Source organism: Piliocolobus tephrosceles, chromosome 1 (assembly GCF_002776525.5).
Source record: "Piliocolobus tephrosceles isolate RC106 chromosome 1, ASM277652v3, whole genome shotgun sequence".
In the NCBI taxonomy this organism is placed as follows: domain Eukaryota; kingdom Metazoa; phylum Chordata; class Mammalia; order Primates; family Cercopithecidae; genus Piliocolobus; species Piliocolobus tephrosceles.
The window spans coordinates 107,015,447-107,033,127 of NC_045434.1; the positions used below are offsets into that span (position 1 = coordinate 107,015,447).

The window sequence follows — 17,681 nt, forward strand, 5'->3', positions numbered from 1 at the left end:
AGTATACCCATGTTACAAACCTGTACATGTACCCTCTGAATCTGAATCTAAAATAAAAGTTGAAATTATTTTTTTAAGTTGAAATGTATTTTTTAAGTTCCAGGAAGGTAGGGATTTTTGTCTGTTTTGTTCTCTCCTCTATCCTTAGCACTCAGATCAACACTTAGCACATAGCAAGTGATCAATAAATATTTGTTGACTGACTAAATTACTGGATGGATGGATGGATGGATGGATGGATGGATGGATGGATGGATGGGTGGATGGGTGGATGGATGGATGGCCTCATCTGAAATCACCCCAAACCCTGACCTCTTCCTCCTCAAACCTGACTCTGGGAGGCCTATGAGAGAAAACATCTCCATATCTTGGAGCTCCTCCTCAAACCTGCGGGAGGAGGCTTCACCATGACAGCACCCTCCTTCATCAAATGGAGGAAGCAACCTGGCAAGGCACTGTTTAATGCCACACATGGGTGTGCTTACTGTCTTTGAGGTTTTCCTATTCTCTCAGAAACTCCCAGGAATCCCTGGCCATGATGATTCTGGGGGCAGGAGAGGCAGCAGAGCGTGTGCTCTGTGCTGGGTTTATTTTTAAAGGATGACCACATTTAAGGAGAAAGCAGAAAGTGGACCTCAGGCCTAGCATCAAACACTTGCCATCAGATGGGGTACCAGGTGTTTGTCTCCTTGGTTGGCTGTGATTGACAAAGAATTACTGCACCGAGGGGCAGAAGCAGAAAAGAATCATGGACCTGCTGGGAGACGGGACACCTGAAGGCTAGAGCATGTGTCTTGTCCAGGACACTGTCATGACCACATGCCTGGATGGGCAGGAAGTCAAGGGGGTCAGTGACTGAGAAGGGTGAGCTGGAGGAGAACAGGAAGAGGCCATAAAGGGGCTGGTGGTTGGAGGCTGAAGCCAAGGGGCACATGGAGAGCAAGTCAGGCCAAAGGCAGAAAGGCAAGGACCAGGGTCAGAATGTGGTTGACATTGAGAGGGAATGTTGGAAGGGGCAAATTGTACTGAAGAGGCAATATTGTTTCCATTGCCTTTTATACCCGGTTATTCGCAACAAGGGGGCCAGTTCCTTAGTCTTAAAAACAGAGCACTGTGTCTCCAAGAGCCTCCTCCTGACCCCAGAGAACCCCAACAGATGCTGCACTGGACATGAGGCCCGTGGTCTGCAAGCCCCTCATCTGCCCTCTTGTCTGCTTCTTTGCAGGAAAGCGTGGACTTGGGAGAGATCATGTTCTCCCTTTGCTACCTGCCCACAGCAGGCAGGCTCACCCTCACCGTGATTAAGTGTCGGAACCTCAAGGCGATGGACATCACAGGCTATTCAGGTACTTCTCTTAACCCGAGTGGCCTGCCAGCAGCCCAGGCATTAGGATTTGGAAGGGTGTTCAGGGAGAAGGGGAAAGAATTGTCAGCATTCTTAGAATAGAAGCACCAGCTCTGGACGCAAACTGCTTGGATTTGAACTCCAGTTCTGCCACTTCTTTGCTGTGTAAATGCTTTGGTTTTCTAGTCTGAAAAGTGGGAATAATAATATCTTATATGGGTTGCTTTCAGGAGAAAGGAGTTAATTCATGTAAATGTTCAGAATGGTGCCTTGCACATATAAGCACATATAAGCATATCATCTATTGCTGTCATTCTTTCTCTTAGAAGAGGGAGATAATAAGAAGTAAATATACAGGACTAAAAAATTAAGGATAAGTTTTCTTATTTATATGAGGCCCCAGGACTTCCGGAAGGGTTATGTCAAGTTTGAGTGTGTAAATGTTTGCCAGTCTGTGCAGGCTCATGGCAGCAATTCTGTGCACTGAGCCAAAGAAACAAATCCACTGAAAAGCAAAATGCATTGGTATTTGAGGCTTTGCTGCAGGCCTCCTGGCCTCAGCCTCAGCACCAAGAAAGCTGCTAGGTACAGCAGGAACATAGAAATATAGTCCTATTCTAGTGACAGAGGAAATGCTTGTTTGGGGGCGGCTGCACAGCAACCTGCAGGATGGATGTAGTGTCAGAGGTTTTGAGTCTTCCCCTACAATTCTGCAAGTTGTGGAAGGAGGTATTTGAGTTTGGAAACAACAGAGGAGTAACTTGAGTCTTGGGAGCCTCCTTCCCTCATCAGCTCAGACTGCTCTGAGGAGTGAAATGGGGTGAAGCCTCTCAGTCTGGGCTGCACTCAGAATTGCAAATGTGGAAAAAAGCTCAGTTTGTTTCCCTAGATCCCCTGCCCTCCTGCTCAAGAGACTCTCGATGATTCAGATTACCAACGTAAAACCACTCAGGAGGTGCTTCTGAACTTAGCTGGGAATATATTAAAGAGTTTTCCTCATATTTGCTTTGTATTCTTTATTTATTTGCTGGAAAACCCCTAAGTTGTGGAAGAAGGTATTTGAGTTTGGAAATAACAGAGGAGTAGCTTGAGTCTTGGGTATAATCAGTTGCTGGAAAGAGGTGATGGCTGAGCCCAAAACACCTGGGCTCAGATGTAACCTGGTGCAGCTGGAAGAAGAGGAGGTATCAGGCCTTGAAAACTGAAGTTTCAGGACAAGGTGGTCAGGAAACCCTAGAGTAACATGTGTTTGTTGCAGCTCTGAGTCCCTCAGAGCTTCCCACACACATCAGGACATGGTGAAGAGATTAACGGACCTCTTCTGGCCTGGGAAAAGCTTAGGCAGCAGCAAGTCAGCTTCCCCTAAAGTACAGCCAATGTAGATTTCATTTTAATACCAAAATAAGTGCATAACAGGGAAGAAAATTCACTGAAGACTCTCAAGGCTGCTGAGGGAAATAGGATTTTGCTGCCTAAGTCCCCACACTCTCTTTTCTCTGGCGTAATTGAATTGATGTGCTGGAGAGAAAGCCTATGGTGAAGCTGCTGAGGTCATCACAAAAGCTGCTCTGAATCAGAGAGTTTGGGGTGTGAGATTTTTTTCATGCTAATTTCTAACCTCCCTTTCACAATTGCCCCTCTTTTCAACCTGGGTTTGGAACCTGTTATTAAACCTTGGCTTGATTCTGAAGATCCAGGGGTCCTCTTTTCATTACAGGTTTCTGTCTATTTTGTTCATTGATGTAAGCAAGTATCTGGAACAGTGGATAAAACACAGTAAGCATTCAATAAATAGATATTGAAAGAATGGATGGTTGAATTTACAGCATTAGGAACCTGGTCCAAGGGTGAAGTAGTGGAGGTGTACTGGCTAGGAGCCTCTCGAACTAGATCTCCTGTTCTTGAGGATGAGTTTGAGGTTGCCCTCAGCCCAGACTTATTTGATGTTGAACTAAGCTGGGGAGTGAATGGAGTTTATTAATTGCCTATTCTTGAATTGTGTGGCATTGACGTCTAAAACCCAGGATCTTCCTGTTCTCCATGATCTAAACTAGCCCTGAATCAATTCTCAAAGCCTATCTGCTAGAACCATGACACTAAAAATAGCACAAAATAATAATAAGGACCAGTATGCTACAAAAGGGTGGTGAGTGCATTCTAAATGCTGAATTTTGATGGCTCCCATGACAATGAGGCTGAAATACATTGCTGGTCTTTGTGTCCCCTCCCTCAGCTGCATAGAGCATCATAGACTGTTAGAGAGGAAAGGACCTCCAAGATCATCTGGGGCCACCATTTCACTAGAAACCATGGATTTTTGCCCCAGAAAAGCCTAGGGAATGGTCATCTGTCTGCTTGGCTTCATGGATGCTGGTGAAAGTGTGGGTTCCTGCAAGGGAAATATGTACGCTGAATTTTATAAATTTCCTATCAGCCAGGCACAGTGGCTCATGCTTGTAATCCCAGCTACTCAGGAGGCTTAGGTGGAAGAATCACTTGAGCCCAGGAGTTCAAGACCAGTCTGGGCAAAACAGCAAGACCCTGTCTCTTAAAAAAAATGGATATGCCTTGTAGGGGTGAACAGAGTTGGGGAAGTTTGCTAAGGCATTTGCTCAGTGGCCCATGGGACAAGTGGCTCTGCCTCTATTTTTCCAAGCCTCACGATATGGAAATCTGCTCTGATGTGGGAATGTATGGAAATAGGTAGAGCAGGGGAATGAGGCAGCACCTGAGCAACCTCAAGTCTGGAGCCACTTTGCAAGGCAAGATACATCCTTATGGGTCTTGCAAGCTGCTGTGTTAAAGACAGGTCTTGGGGCTAGCTCTGCCCATCTGTCTACCTGAACCTGAATAATGTCCTGGGGCATATCCACAGAGAATGGAATCTGTGGAAAGCAGAGCCTCGTGCCAGTTCTCAAAACTCTCACTTCCTTTATACTGAAAATCCCCGAGAGAGGATCCTTTCAAATGTATAGTTAAAGAAGCAGGTTGATTAAACACCTCATGGTCTCCCCATCAACCCAACCTCATGTCCTCACAGTTAAGGCATAGCTATTGCTGCCACATGGATTAGTTGGCAGCTCATTTAGGTGTCTACAGAAATGCCTTTCAGGCTTGGGGTTTCTGATCAGGTGTCACAGTTCTTCCTCGTTTCCACCATGGATGTGTGCCTCATCTGCCATCTGAATGATGCCAGGGAGTACAGGGCCCTAGTGGGTGCCCAGTGTCCAGGAGATAGAACCACATGCCTATGAATCACAGAGCTGGGAAGCATCTGCTTGGCTGGCACCTCCTGACAGATTCACAGGAGCCCTGGCTTCTGAGCAACAAGGTGTCTCAGCACATCAGTGTCTCGAAAGCTATTATTACCTGTGAGCCGCCCTCCCATTTCTTGAGCTGTGCAGCATAAATAACAATTATGATGGTGACCGAGACACCTGCGCTATGAGATACACTACGTATCACTTCACTTGGGTGAGTAGAAAATTTCAAGGTAGAAAGATGGCCATGAAACACCCATTCAGAAAACTAAAGAAAACAAAAAGATGGGAGGCACATGGAAGTTCAATAAAAGCATCTCTTTGCAGGATGGAGAGAATCCAAGATCCCACTGAGAAAGGAAATGTCAACCAGCTGCCCTGAGTCTCCCCGGGCCACAGCTCCCTCCTCCTCCACTGCCCAGAAGTGGGCAGGAAACGGCTTCCAGGGAAGCAGAGAGCAGGGCCACTTCCCGCCTTCTAGATGCCAAATGGAAATGAGATTATTGAGACAATGGGACCCAAAATTATGTTCTCAGGTGGGGAGGACATGAACAGCATCGTGATTGTTGCTGTTCATTTCACTCTGACACATTGTGTCTCCTTGGCCATTGTTGAGTCCTATTTTTACCCCGCCCCAAAACCTTTATCCTTTGGTTTATAATTCTGAAAAAACAAAAAAGCCACTCAAGGAAAAGCACTCCTCATAGGTGAAAGAAATAGTGTCATTGTTCAGCCTCATCACCCTTTTGAGTCAGCCAGTGATTGACGAGCTGAGATTTAGGGCTGTGAACTGCATACCCGTCGGCAGGTGCCATGTCTGATTTGGGGCCAGCTTCCCCATTAGTAAAAGTCCTTTAGGCGCTCTCCCAAGAATACTGAGGTAGCTAAAGACTCTGCATTTATTAAGCACAGAGCGTCCTCAGAGACAGGTGTGCTACATAAATACAAGGTGGTTTAATTATTTTAACAACCCACTGATACCATCTGATGAGCAGCAGTAGGTCTAGGGCTTCAGTCCCTTTGCTGCAAATGATGTTTGCAGACATCTGTTAACACACTCCATTCCCTTTCCTCTGTCCCCATTGGCACAGATCCCTATGTCAAAGTGTCCCTGCTTTGTGATGGGCGGAGGCTGAAGAAGAAGAAAACAACCATAAAGAAAAACACTCTCAATCCTGTCTACAATGAGGCCATCATCTTTGACATTCCCCCGGAAAACATGGATCAAGTCAGCCTGCTCATCTCAGTCATGGACTATGATCGGTAGGTGGGCGTCCCAGAAGGATGTGATTCCACCCCTCACTCCCACTCCAGCACCAGCACAGGGCTCCTTGACCTTAGAGACCTTGTGATTCAGGGCTCAAGCTTCGGGGTTCAGGCCTCAACTCTATCTGTACCCAAGAAGGTACAGGAGTTTGAGGAAGAGCATGGATTCTCCCTTAGCAGAGGTTCAAAGTTCTTTTCCCAACTGGCCTATTTCCATCAAGGGCAGCTCTATCCATCAGTTTCCCTGAATTCACCCCTTGCTATTCCCATTCTTCCATCTGGCACCGAGTCCTGTTATCTGGCCTTTGAAATGCCCCTCTATCCTCTCTATTTCTGCTGTTGCTACTACTGTCACCCTGGGATGGCTGTGCAGCCTCCTAGCTGACCCCTGCCTCCATCGATTCCTGCCCCAATTCAGTCAACATACTAGGGACACATCTTCCTAAATGACAGCTTTCTTCCTGGACCCGCCCTTCTCAAGAACCATCAGTGGCTCCTGTGATCCAGGCTTTTCCCTTGGACTCTCGCGGCCTTCCCTAATCTGGAACCAGCATGTCCATCCAGTCGGATCTCCCCTCTCTCAGATATTTTTCTTCCCTTCCACACCCCCTGCTTTTCCATCTAGGCTGGCTCAAAAACATTTCTCAACTACTCCAGCCCCTATAACTCCTTCTCTCCAGTTGTCACTTTAGCTAAAGGAGAAAGAAACCATGCAATAAAGCCTCAATACAGGACTTTTAGCCCAAGTTCTCAGGCATAGTATTGACGAACATACTTAAGGGATAATTGATGTTCTTACCGAGTGGATAAATCACATTCCAGCCATGGGGGGTTTTAGAGAAATGGTGCTCAGAGACTGTCGATTTATTTGCAAATACTGATGTCTCAGTGAGGTTGTAATGTGTTGGCGGGGTCGAATAAGTGAAGAGACTTAGACTCTCTCACCTCCCAAACTCAGGCTATCTGCCCACCATTTCTTGAGATTCCAAACAAGTTTATAACCTTTGCTTATCTGCCTGTGTCCAGTGTCCACTGAAGGGGACTAGGCAAAGGCTTCACTGCCACTGACACCGAGAAGCCCTGCCAAGCATCTGTTTCCAGAGCTCAGAGTTCTACGTTAGACCCATCGGGCAGAGTCCTACCATGCCCGCCCCCCCGCCCACCCGCACAGGACCTCCTTTTCTGAGGGCATGTCTGGTAGCCAATGCTGGGACTTTTGTTTCTCCCTCAGAGTGGGCCACAATGAGATCATAGGAGTCTGTCGTGTAGGGATCAATGCCGAAGGCCTGGGTAGGGACCACTGGAATGAGATGCTGGCATACCCCCGGAAGCCCATCGCACACTGGCACTCCTTGGTGGAGGTAAAGAAATCCTTCAAAGAGGTGGGTGAGGTCGCCTGGCCCTTGGCATGTTTGCTGCATGGCAGTGTGGGCTGGAGAATGGCAGTCGGCTGCAGTGACACCTTCAGCCTTTTGTGGAAAGGTGGGCATGGGGGCCACATGCTTCTTACAGGGTGTGTAATAGGCTGAAAGGAAACAGAGGAAAAAGGTGGAGGCCACTGACACAAAGCCTCTGGTGTTGGGCATTTTGAAAGCAACACTGAGTTCTTAATGGAAAGCAAGAACTTTGAAGAAGACGTGCCAGCAAACCACTGTGCCAGGCCTGAAATGCTTTCACAAAGCCCTTGGCCAAGTTGGTCCTTTAGGAGAAAGCCCCAAGCGGGTGAGATCACAACTTGGCAAGACATTCTACCCCTGTCAGAACAGTAAGTTCCCTGAGGCTCAAGCGAGACAGTCACTTGGCAGTTTTCACTGCTTGGATGGAGATGCCAAAGAGCAGATTCCTCCTCTTATGAATGTTGGTTCTAGCCCTTGTTGGGGAAGGGAGCATGACCTCAAGGTGTCAGGCTTTCTGGCTAAAGCTGTGGAGCTGGGTTGCGTTGGGTTCTAACAGAGACGTAATGGAGAGAGCACTGGGCTGGGAGTCCCGAGACTTGGGCTCTAATCTTGGTCCCTCCTGACTTACTGTATAATCTTGACCCTGTCACTTCTCCCTCAATTGCAAAGAAAATATCCCTTTGAGTGATATCTGCAAACTTCTCCACCCTCCACTGAATCCCACTGACTTAGGATCCTGTATTCTATCACCCTGGTGGTCCCCAGGCCTGCTTTTTCTCAAATAGACTGGAAGTGTGGGTGACCAAACAAGGCTTAAACCTCATTCACAATATCTCATGCCTTGGTCTGTATCCTAGACAGCTGGGTGAATATTCTGTCATCTTAACAGGCTTCAAACCTAACAAGTCTAGAGAGCTGTATAAATTGGAAATTCTACTAATACAAAATAAAGCTTTATCCTTTTCACTGCATGGCCCCTCAGCTTAAAATCGGAGTCACCTTCAAAACAGAGTCATCCCCTCCCCACACTCTATGATGCAGAGAAGTCAGGTCGGCAAACCCAGAGAACCCACCGGCTCCCTGCCCTCTCATGGAGGACAAGCCCATTTCTAGCTGTTTCTGGCAGGGTGAGATGTCTCAGGAGAGCCTGAGAGCCAAGGGGATTGGACCCGTGGAAACACGGGTGATAGGGACCTCGGTTGTTGAGGGGGCAGGCTAATTGATTCACCTCCCCAGACAGGTGGCGTGTGCTCTGTGCAGCTCCTGCCCTGTGACCTTTGAGGTGGCATCAAGGGGTATTAAGAAGCAGTGTCTGGCAGTTGAGACCTCATATTTCTATCTTGTAGGCGACTTGATTTTTCTATAGCTGTGGACCTTTAATGAGTGAGGCCAGTCCCTCGGCTCTCAGCTCCCTCAGGGGAGCCCCTGCCCCTCTTTTCCAGAAAGCCCTTTCTGCAGAGTGTGGGTGAGGAACCCACAATACAGGAGGCGTTGCTGGGCAGAATGCTCGACAACCTGCAGACAGCATCCAGCACCTCACTGAAGGCTGTGCTGGTTCAACCCAGGCGGAGGTCATGACAGCCCCATCCACCACACCACTCCTCCTCCCCCGCTTATCATCCTTTGGAGATATTTAAGAATAGAACAAGTATACTAAACTGTTTAGGGTGGCTTAGCAGGAGGGCATGGAATGAGAGCTAAGAGGTCTCTGCTCGGCTGTAGGGCCTTGGGGTCTTGGGGTTCCTGGGTAAAATGAGGGGATAAGCCCTTCCCATCTTTGTTTTTCTAGGAAACTCTGACCCTAAACTATGGCTGGGCCCATAAGCTGCCATCTTGTACTGTGACTGCCTTTCTAATCTTGAGTCTGCAATAACCCATCCCTGTTACCAGGCTGAGCCTGCCTGTGGAAAATGGAAAATGACAGAGCAGCGGCTACAGCTGGGGGTGGGGTGTTGAGTACCACGGAGGAGCTAGGACTTGCCTCCAGAATCACTCTCCTTCATGATGAATACAACCTAATTAAGCCAAATAATTGATTCCAAGTCCCTATTTCTTTGAGAACTCCGACTCACTGGTTCAGACTACAAAAGAAAGATAAAGTAGAATCAAGCCCTTGAAAATGAATATTTGATGAGACAGTAAAGGGAAAGTAACAGTATATGGAAAACAAAAAGAGAATAAATTGATATGCTTTGGGTTTACTTTTTGCTTGACCTCGCAGGCCACGCTCCCAGGAATGCCCCTCCCCCATGCATGATCCCACCATTTTCTGCTCAGCTGATCATTCTCTGTATCAAGAAGCTGAAAATGACACTCGTCTCGGCAACCTGAAATTTCAATAGTTCACATTTATTTAAAATTGTTGCAGACATATTTAGCGCCCACATTTTAAACATCTTTATTAAAATGCATGCAAACCCCCACAGGGTTGACATTAAGTAAGCACCTTGTGTCCGCTGGTGCGATGCATTGTGCTTGGAGGCAATCCTCCCGCTCATCCTCAGAGCTCACATCGTGCCTTCTTTTCATTCCTGTTCTGGATGTTGAGCAAGAGCTTTGCTCCTGAAACTTGTATCTCCCATTTGTATAATCATAAAGAAATCTCCTCCAGCTCCCGGGAAGATAAATGGCATCATATCTGCAAAGCGCTCTGTGTTTATCTTGCACCTTTCTTAAGGGATTTTCAAGTGCTGTGATCATTTCTTTTTTATTAATGAGAACAGAGGGCATCATACTTGCTCACTTGTTTGGGGCTCAAAACAAGGCTGAGGGGAACAAATTAACTGAAAAGGTGTCTTTCCCTGCTGGGATTCTTTCATGAATAAAAATTCACTGAGCCATCACAAGTGGCCTTTCCCAGCTGCGGCACCTGCCCCCTTCCCTTTCAGCCCAGAGCCACGTGTCATCATTGTTACCACACACAGGGCTGACCAGCATTCTTCACCAAGGCATTTTATTATGGAGGGCCAGGTTCAGATCATCTGCCAGAGATGTTAAATCTCCATTGGAACGTGACCCATTTCAGAGCAAAAAAAGACCTTACTAGAACACAGGCATTCTGAAACAATAATCTCCTGTGTGCTGGGGACAGGTATGCTGCTATTTCAGAGCCACTGTAAGCCTCCTGGAATCATTTGCCTTCCCGTTGTCCACGAACCCCATCTCCTCCCTTTGTTTATCTTCGTAGGAAAACTCGGACTAGCAGGGGAGCCAGTGTTCCTTCTTCGTTTGTTCTGGATAAACAGTTATGCTCCCTGCGACCACTCTTTGGGCTGCTACATAAAGGAAGAAAGACACTCTATGAAGCCCTTTTATGTTTTCTCCTCTGACCTGGCCTATCAGTCAGGTTGTGTAAGTGGCATGCTTACCCAGGGAAGAAGCCAGTGATTTTAATGTACCTTTCACCAACAGTAAAGGTTGTAACAGAAAAGTAGAACTCCTAAAATGAAGGTCTGTTAAATGAGAGCATTAGTAATCATCTGTTGTCACCTTCTGGTTAAGAAACACTTGAGTCAGAAGCCACAGTGGGCTCAACAACCAGGCATTTATTTATCTAAAATATTTCACCAGGGAAACCCTCGGTTGTGATTTCATTCAAGTGGATGCTGCAAGCAGAGAGACTGCCACCTGGAGTTAGGAGTAAGTACCTGGTGTGGACCCAAAGACGTTAGGTTGCTTATTACCTTTTGTCTCCTTCTTCCCCTAGTGCGGCCAAATGCTGAGATAGCAGCAGGATGGAGTGGAAACAACACGTAGTTGGGTGTTAGGAGACCTGGTTTCGGGTCCTGGCTTTGCCCCTAGCCAGCTGTGTCTTGACTTCTCTGTCTTCGTTTTCTTATTTGCAAGAAGAAGGTTAGACTGGATCAGCTTCCAAGGCTGCCTCCAGCGCTGACATGCTAAGATTGCTTAGGTCTAGGTCACATAATGGTAGTCATCGGTACCTGATTGTCTGGCCCTTGGTTAGTCACAAAGATCTTCAGTTGGCCTGCACAGGGAGTCCTAAGAAGCCCATGAAGAACCGAGGCCAGAGAATGGTAACAGAAGCTTTCCTTACAACTGAAAGCATTAAAGTAGTTTAGTAGGTCTGGGTCCTTCCTCAACTTCGTGGGTTTCCCATCTACTCCATAGGTGATGCTGGATAGAAAGTGATCTATTCCTCAGGTGGCTCGGCCCTTCTAGAAAAGACTGTAACGAGGGAGAACCACATCCTCCCCTGACCCCAAACCTCCATGTGTGCACAGACGCATAGTTGCAGCTTCTGCTCAGCCCCGTTACTCTACAGTGGAGACCCTCAACACTCATGAGAAGCAGAAGGTGGGGCTGCACTTCCAGGTCAGGAAGGCCGTCTTGACCACCTACCAACCTCTTATCTCTGGAGCTCTCTCCTGCAGACACCCAAGAGAGTACTGGGTCTCTGCAACCCACTCCAAGGATGGGTGAGCAGTGGACACTGACTCACTTTGAAGTTATTAATATACAGCCCTCAGGCAGGTCCAGAATATTCATGGGGTCAGATCCTTGCTCAGTAAACATTGCTGCGGTTATGACTGCTGCAACAATGACTGGTTAAAGAAGGATCGAATGGCTCAAGTCCAGCCAGCCTCAGCCCTCTCCTTCACTCCATTACGCCTCATTACATCACCCCTTTCACAGAAGGGTTAGAGTCTGGCTGATAGAAGGCAGTCTTTGAGCTAGGAGAGCTGGGGAGGAGAAAGGGGTTACAGAAGCCCAGAAGGGTCTGCTCATGCCTCTACCTCTCCACAAGTCAGGTGCAAATGCCCATAGGAAGAATAAAGACCAAAAGAGACAGCTCAAAGCTAAAGCAGTATCAGATTTTTAGCTGTACTATCAGTTCCCAGAGAAATTGCTAATAATGCATGACCATGGGTTCCTGGCAGTAAGGACATATTCTATACACTGCCTCTTTCGCTGCTAACATAATATGATTTTCAGTGTGAAAAATGGCTGAAGCGCACAGAAATGGTCCAGTCAGAGCACCTCATTCACAAACACACACACACACACACACACACACACACAGAGAAGAAAGCTTTAATTATCTCTGCAGTAGGTCTTTTTGAAAATCAGGTATTCCAAACCAGAAGCTCTAAGCTGTTTCCCTTATATTTTTGCATGGCTGACAGCAAAATTCAAGAAAGCTTATGAGAAGCTGGGAAAGGTGAATTCAGTGCATTGGGCCAGTTCAGTTTTGCAAGTTGAAATGTAAATTTCTTTAGCAATTAATAACCAGACTTTTCTCCTCTTTACAGTGGCAGGGCCGAGCTGCTAGCTTCGACAGTGAGAGCTCGTGCCCATCTCCGAAGCCACCTCCGACACCATGAGTTGTGCGGCCAAATAACACAAATGGGACTCAGCAATGTTCTCTTTGCACTTGTTCAACCGTCTAAACAGTGTTGTGCAGTCGCAGTGGCGGCAGCAGTGGCAGCCGTCCGTCACTCCAGAGTCTTACCTGCTCCTGTGTAGGTCAAGGCTGAGACACTTGTCGTGTGGTCAGATCTGTCTTAGTCTTTTCTGTCTCCCAAGGTGATGTTTTTGTGGTTTTTCCCTTTTTATGGGTCTACTGTTAAGAAAAGAAAAGAAAAAAAAAAAGAGTAGGAAAAGACAAAGGGTGGAAAGCCCAGAAGTTGGTTCTAGAAAATACAATGTACAGTTTTTTGGAAAGAGGTAGATTGAGTTTCTGAAATGCAAGTTCCACAACCCTGGAAAACGAGGAAGCTCAGTGGGACTGCAGTTGCATTTTCAGTGCCCTGCAGGAATGAGGTGAATCCATGGAAGAGCCTTTGTGAGGCGAATTACTAGTCTTTGAAGCTCTTTGCTGGCGGGACAGAAACCACGTTGGGACCATCAGTCCCATGTTGAAATCACAAGACCTCTGAGGTGCTTGTGAGCCTTCAGCTGAAATGCAGGATTCCTCGCTCCCCTTCTTCGCTGGTTTTCCCCATGAATTGAAAACGTCTTGATTCTTCATGGGAACTTAGTCACTTTCTTTAGGAATGATTCCGCCGAAACTAAACACGCCATATGTTTTCTGATGCGCCACAGTAAATGATCATATTTGTTTGAAAACAGGATCTTTGTTCTCAGAAATAACCTTCATTGTAAAGCAGGAGAGACACATATGTTCTGGAATGATTTCTGCATTATACATAGCTTTATAATTCCATGAAGTATCAAGTCTCTGTTTAAAATGCCTAAACAGATTAAAGAAAAACCTAGATTAAATGTTCTTTTCCAGATGGGGAGTTTTGAAATCCAAGTAGCAGTTTGAGTCCATCTTTCCATGAAGAGTACCTTTTTGATTGAAACTGAGTCAGCGTAAGCCTATTTCAGCCCCTTTGGCTCTGGGACAATATTCATCTTAAACTTTAGTTCTATAAATTACTAAGTACTTCAGTGTTGTTTGTTTCAGTGGTTGTGAGGGTTTCTTGTTTCCTTTAGATCTCTACCTTAGGCCAAACTCAATTTAGGAAAAAAAAAATGGTTTGAACTATTCTGTGTTGTAATAGCACATTTCTGTTAATAGTGTTCTTCGCACCAACCCCTAAAACCAGGTTGATTTCCTCAATCTCAGTTTGTACAACCCCAGTAAGCGCGTGGAGGTGAGTTTCTACTTTGACTTGTGGCAGCACAATGCCAGTTTCCAGAGCTGTGTGTACTACTTGCAAGAGGCAAGTCTGCTGAAGAACCCCTTCTTTTAACAGTGGAAAATCAAGAACAGAAAATCTGTTCACACATCCGTGTCTTATTCTTTATATACGTTCCATGGTAGAGGAGCAGCGACCAATAAAGTATCCCTCATTTTAAACCAAGTTGTCAGATTTCTCTGCTGATAGAACTCTGCATAGTGTCTTCTAGCCCTAAAAATGACCAGGTTGGGCATGAGTTAACAGGATATTGTGGCAAAGGAAGTTTTCTGCTTAGAAAAGTAAATGTAGATAAACCTAAACTCCACCCTGTACTGAGCCTTAGGCTGGGGACTCATGTGTAAAGATGACTTTTCTCCCCAGATATCTTGTGATTACCAACAGTAAAGGTTGTAACAGAAAAGTAGAACTCCAAAAATGAAGGTCTGTTAAATGAGAGCATTAGTAATCATCTGTTGTCACTCTTGAGAGTGAGAAAAAAACCCAAGGTCATGACAAGATTCCTAGCAGGCAACAAACTTCATTGTGATTCTGACTCTGGACTGACCCCATCAAGATAGTCGTTTCCATCAGTGAACAGATGCTGTAGACCTTGCAATTACAAAGGGACAACTGAGTTTCCTGGGTCATAAGGAGTCCAGAAATTAGTGTGAGAAAGCACTTCTGGAAGTGAACTCAAAATACATGTCCAGCTGTCATCATTAAACCCTTAGGTAGGTGAGGGTAACCCATTCTAACCTCTTGGAGAAGGGAGTGTGATCAGTGTGAATTGTGATAGTATTGCTCATCTGAGACATTCCTCTTATATCCAAGCAGCTGTCTCCCATGAATGAACATCCCAATGGTTTCAGAAAATCATCTTCTGAATAGATTCTAGCCAGACCCCACACCACCCTGGCCAACTGCAACCGCTGCTGCTCTGGCAGTCTGGGTCAATTCCTACAGGCCTGGGAGCCCACCCCAGGGAGGCTTTTAGCTCCTGCAGCCTCACCCCCACCACCCTCAAGGTAGACTAGTCTTCAACCTGAATCATGAATGAGACCTGAACATCTGCCAACTTCATTATCTAGCCCAGTATCTCTTCCCTCACAGAGGAGAAAAAAATGAAATACAAAGTTGGTCCATTTGTTGGCTTTCTCTGGCCGGAGAAACCTCTCGGGTTGTTGCTGTGAGCTTTGAAAAAGCTGTGATAACAGGGGCCATTTGCACATAGCCTTTTTAAAAAAACATGGAAAGTTCCCTTCTCCTTTATTTAGCAGTGTTTCTGGGCTGAAAGATGCCCTCCTCCCCCTCTGCGCTTACCCAGGACGTTAATTAATTGCATCGTCATTTAAAATATTATGTTGTTAATTACTGCTTCATGTCTTCCCACCCCTGTCACAGCCTGGAGTTTTTATTCAATTAAATCTCTGTCTCTTGCCCATTTCTCTTGTCATTTTGTGTTCCTGGGCTTTAGCAGTCAGCACATGCACAAGACATCGCAAAGCTTTTCTTTTCCATCTTTGCTTCACATAGATAACCACTTCCCTTCTAACAGAGGTAGAGCAGAAGGGTTTGTTCTTTGTTCTGCCTGAGGAACGCCTGTGTACCCCATCAGGCTGGAATCCACCTGTGTTTTGTCAGGCTTGTGGCTCGGAGATCATTTGGCACACAGGGCTCCGCTGTTCCCTCAGCTGTTCAGCTCAACAAGCAGCCCCTGTAGATGCTGAAGCTCCCCTAGGGAAGTGGGCCACACACTCACATCTGGGAAGTACGATGCTGTCACCCACCAGCAGAGGAATTCTGTTAACTATTGTAAAACACAATTTGCCAAAGCCATGGGAAAATACTATTGCAACCTCAAAAAAAAAAAAAAAGAACATTCTAATGTAATAGAATATCTCTCTGCTTACCTGCAGCTTTTAATTCATTTAGAGAGCAGTCCGTAGATTGGGGAGTGGAAGGGACCATCCATTCCTGCACGTCTGCATCTAAATGAGGGACGCTCCACCATGAGAGGCCCAGTGAGCTGAACTGCTGAGAGCAGCACTCCCCTGCCTGAAGACGCAGCCTCCCCTTGCCAGTGGCTTCCCATCAGGTCACCCAGCAGCCAGAAGGAGAAGGCAATGTGCTGGTCACATCTAGAGCTGACAAACCAAAGGGGTCATTGTGTCTGTTAGTATGGGCCAGGCTATGCTGCAATTACAACCTGCAGATTGCAGTAGCTGAAAACAGCAAAGGCCTATTTCTCATCCATGATAGGTGCCCATCACAGGGCAGTTAGGAGCTTTGCTCATCTATCACAGGTCAGCTAGGAGCTTTTCTCATCGTATTTATTCAGGGGGACTCAGGAGGACAGAGCAACTGAAATCTCAAACACTGCTAGTTGCCACCCATGAAGGAAAAGAGCACTTGGAAGGGTCTCCTACTGGCCTAAATGCTCTAGTAACACATCACTTTTCTTCACAGTCCATTGCCAGAACTGCTGATAGGGTCTCACAAAACATAAGAGGCTCGAGTTCCCCAGGGAAAGAAGAACTGGAAATACTGAGTTAGCAGCACCTGGGAAGACCACAGAGAATGTAAACAGGCCTGTGGAGGCTGACAGCTACTGAACGATGGATTCGGAAACACTAACACAGGCATCCATGTGTTCTATTCATTGTCGAACGACTTGCCCACAGAAAGCTTTTAGTCTAGTACAATGGCACTGAGTAATGGTAGTTCAAGGTAGAAAATGGAAGTGCAGTTACGGAGGTGAAGTAAAAGGCCTTAGAGGTCCAAGAAAGAACATCCCAGCTCAGCAGAATGAGTGGCAGCTTCAGGTGCAAAGTGGCTCCAATCTAGGCGTTGAGGCTGAGTGGGATTTGGAAGTGTGGAAGTTGTGGGGAGGAGGCATATTGCAAACTGTGGGCCCACACAAGTGAAGGTCCAGAGCTGGAATTCCTAGGGCTGCCACTACCCTAAATCTAGGGGAGACAGTGAACCCCCTGAGTTCAAGTGCTACCCTGCTTGCACTGGTCAGCCCAGGCAGAGTGCAGGACTTCTGCCCATGGAGCCCTGCTGTCCCTGCCCTGAGCCCCACCCCACCAGACTCTAGACCTGGCCCCTGTGTAGCTCTTGCCAACTGCCTCCACTAGGAACTGGACCTGCTGCCCCACCCTCCATTGGTGGCTTGGCAACTGCTCCTCTGACTTTAAGACTCAGTCTAGCAGCCTCATCCCATCCACTTAACCAGCCTTTCCTCCCTGGGCTATTATTTCTCAGCCAGAAGCCACTTGGGACTTCATGATCTGTGTCATGTCCTGCTCTCCTTCAGGGTGAGCCCTATCCAGAGGTCTGATTCCTTAGTAGAGGAAACAGGACCAGCCTCTCCCCAGCTTTCCCTCGGCTATTCATAGCAGCAAGCCCATGTGGAGAGACTGGAGGTGAAGAGATGGGCAGGCAATTGTGGCCGTCCACTCAAGAAGGAGTGTAGGGCTGACCCAGACATCGGCAGGGCACCTGTACAACATGTGGTGGTCACAGACAGACGTGGCGGCTCACACCTGTAATCCCAGCACTTTGGGAGGCTGAGGTGGGAAGATTGCTTGAGCCCAGGAGTTTGAGACCAGCCAGGGCAACAGAGCGAGACCCCATCTCTATTTTTAAAAAATTTGATAGTCACAGAGGGAAAATGCAACACCGGTGACAGCTGAGCTCATCTGGAAGACAGAGAGAGGAAAGGGGGTTTTCCAAGTGTTGTATGTTTTTATACCTTGGAAACTAA

The 17,681-nt window shown here is 46.9% G+C and overlaps 1 protein-coding gene across 4 annotated transcripts in view; it reads left to right on the top strand.

The window, feature by feature from the left end:
* Positions 1 to 14,091, top strand: part of SYT6 (synaptotagmin 6) — a 63,557-nt gene extending 49,466 nt beyond the window's left edge. Inside the window, exons 4-7 of one of the 4 annotated variants that reach the window (XM_031935121.1) lie at positions 1,226 to 1,346; positions 5,697 to 5,868; positions 7,103 to 7,253; positions 12,539 to 14,091. In XM_031935121.1, the coding sequence (XP_031790981.1) occupies positions 1,226 to 1,346; positions 5,697 to 5,868; positions 7,103 to 7,253; positions 12,539 to 12,610 (516 nt within the window). In that variant the 3' untranslated portion in view covers positions 12,611 to 14,091. Of the gene's footprint in view, positions 1 to 1,225; positions 1,347 to 5,696; positions 5,869 to 7,102; positions 7,254 to 10,838; positions 10,857 to 12,538 lie in introns of those variants that run through there. The other 3 variants (XM_023222766.2, XM_031935123.1, XM_023222767.1) reach the window with 3 other exon arrangements.
* The last annotated feature ends 3,590 nt before the right edge of the window (positions 14,092 to 17,681 follow it).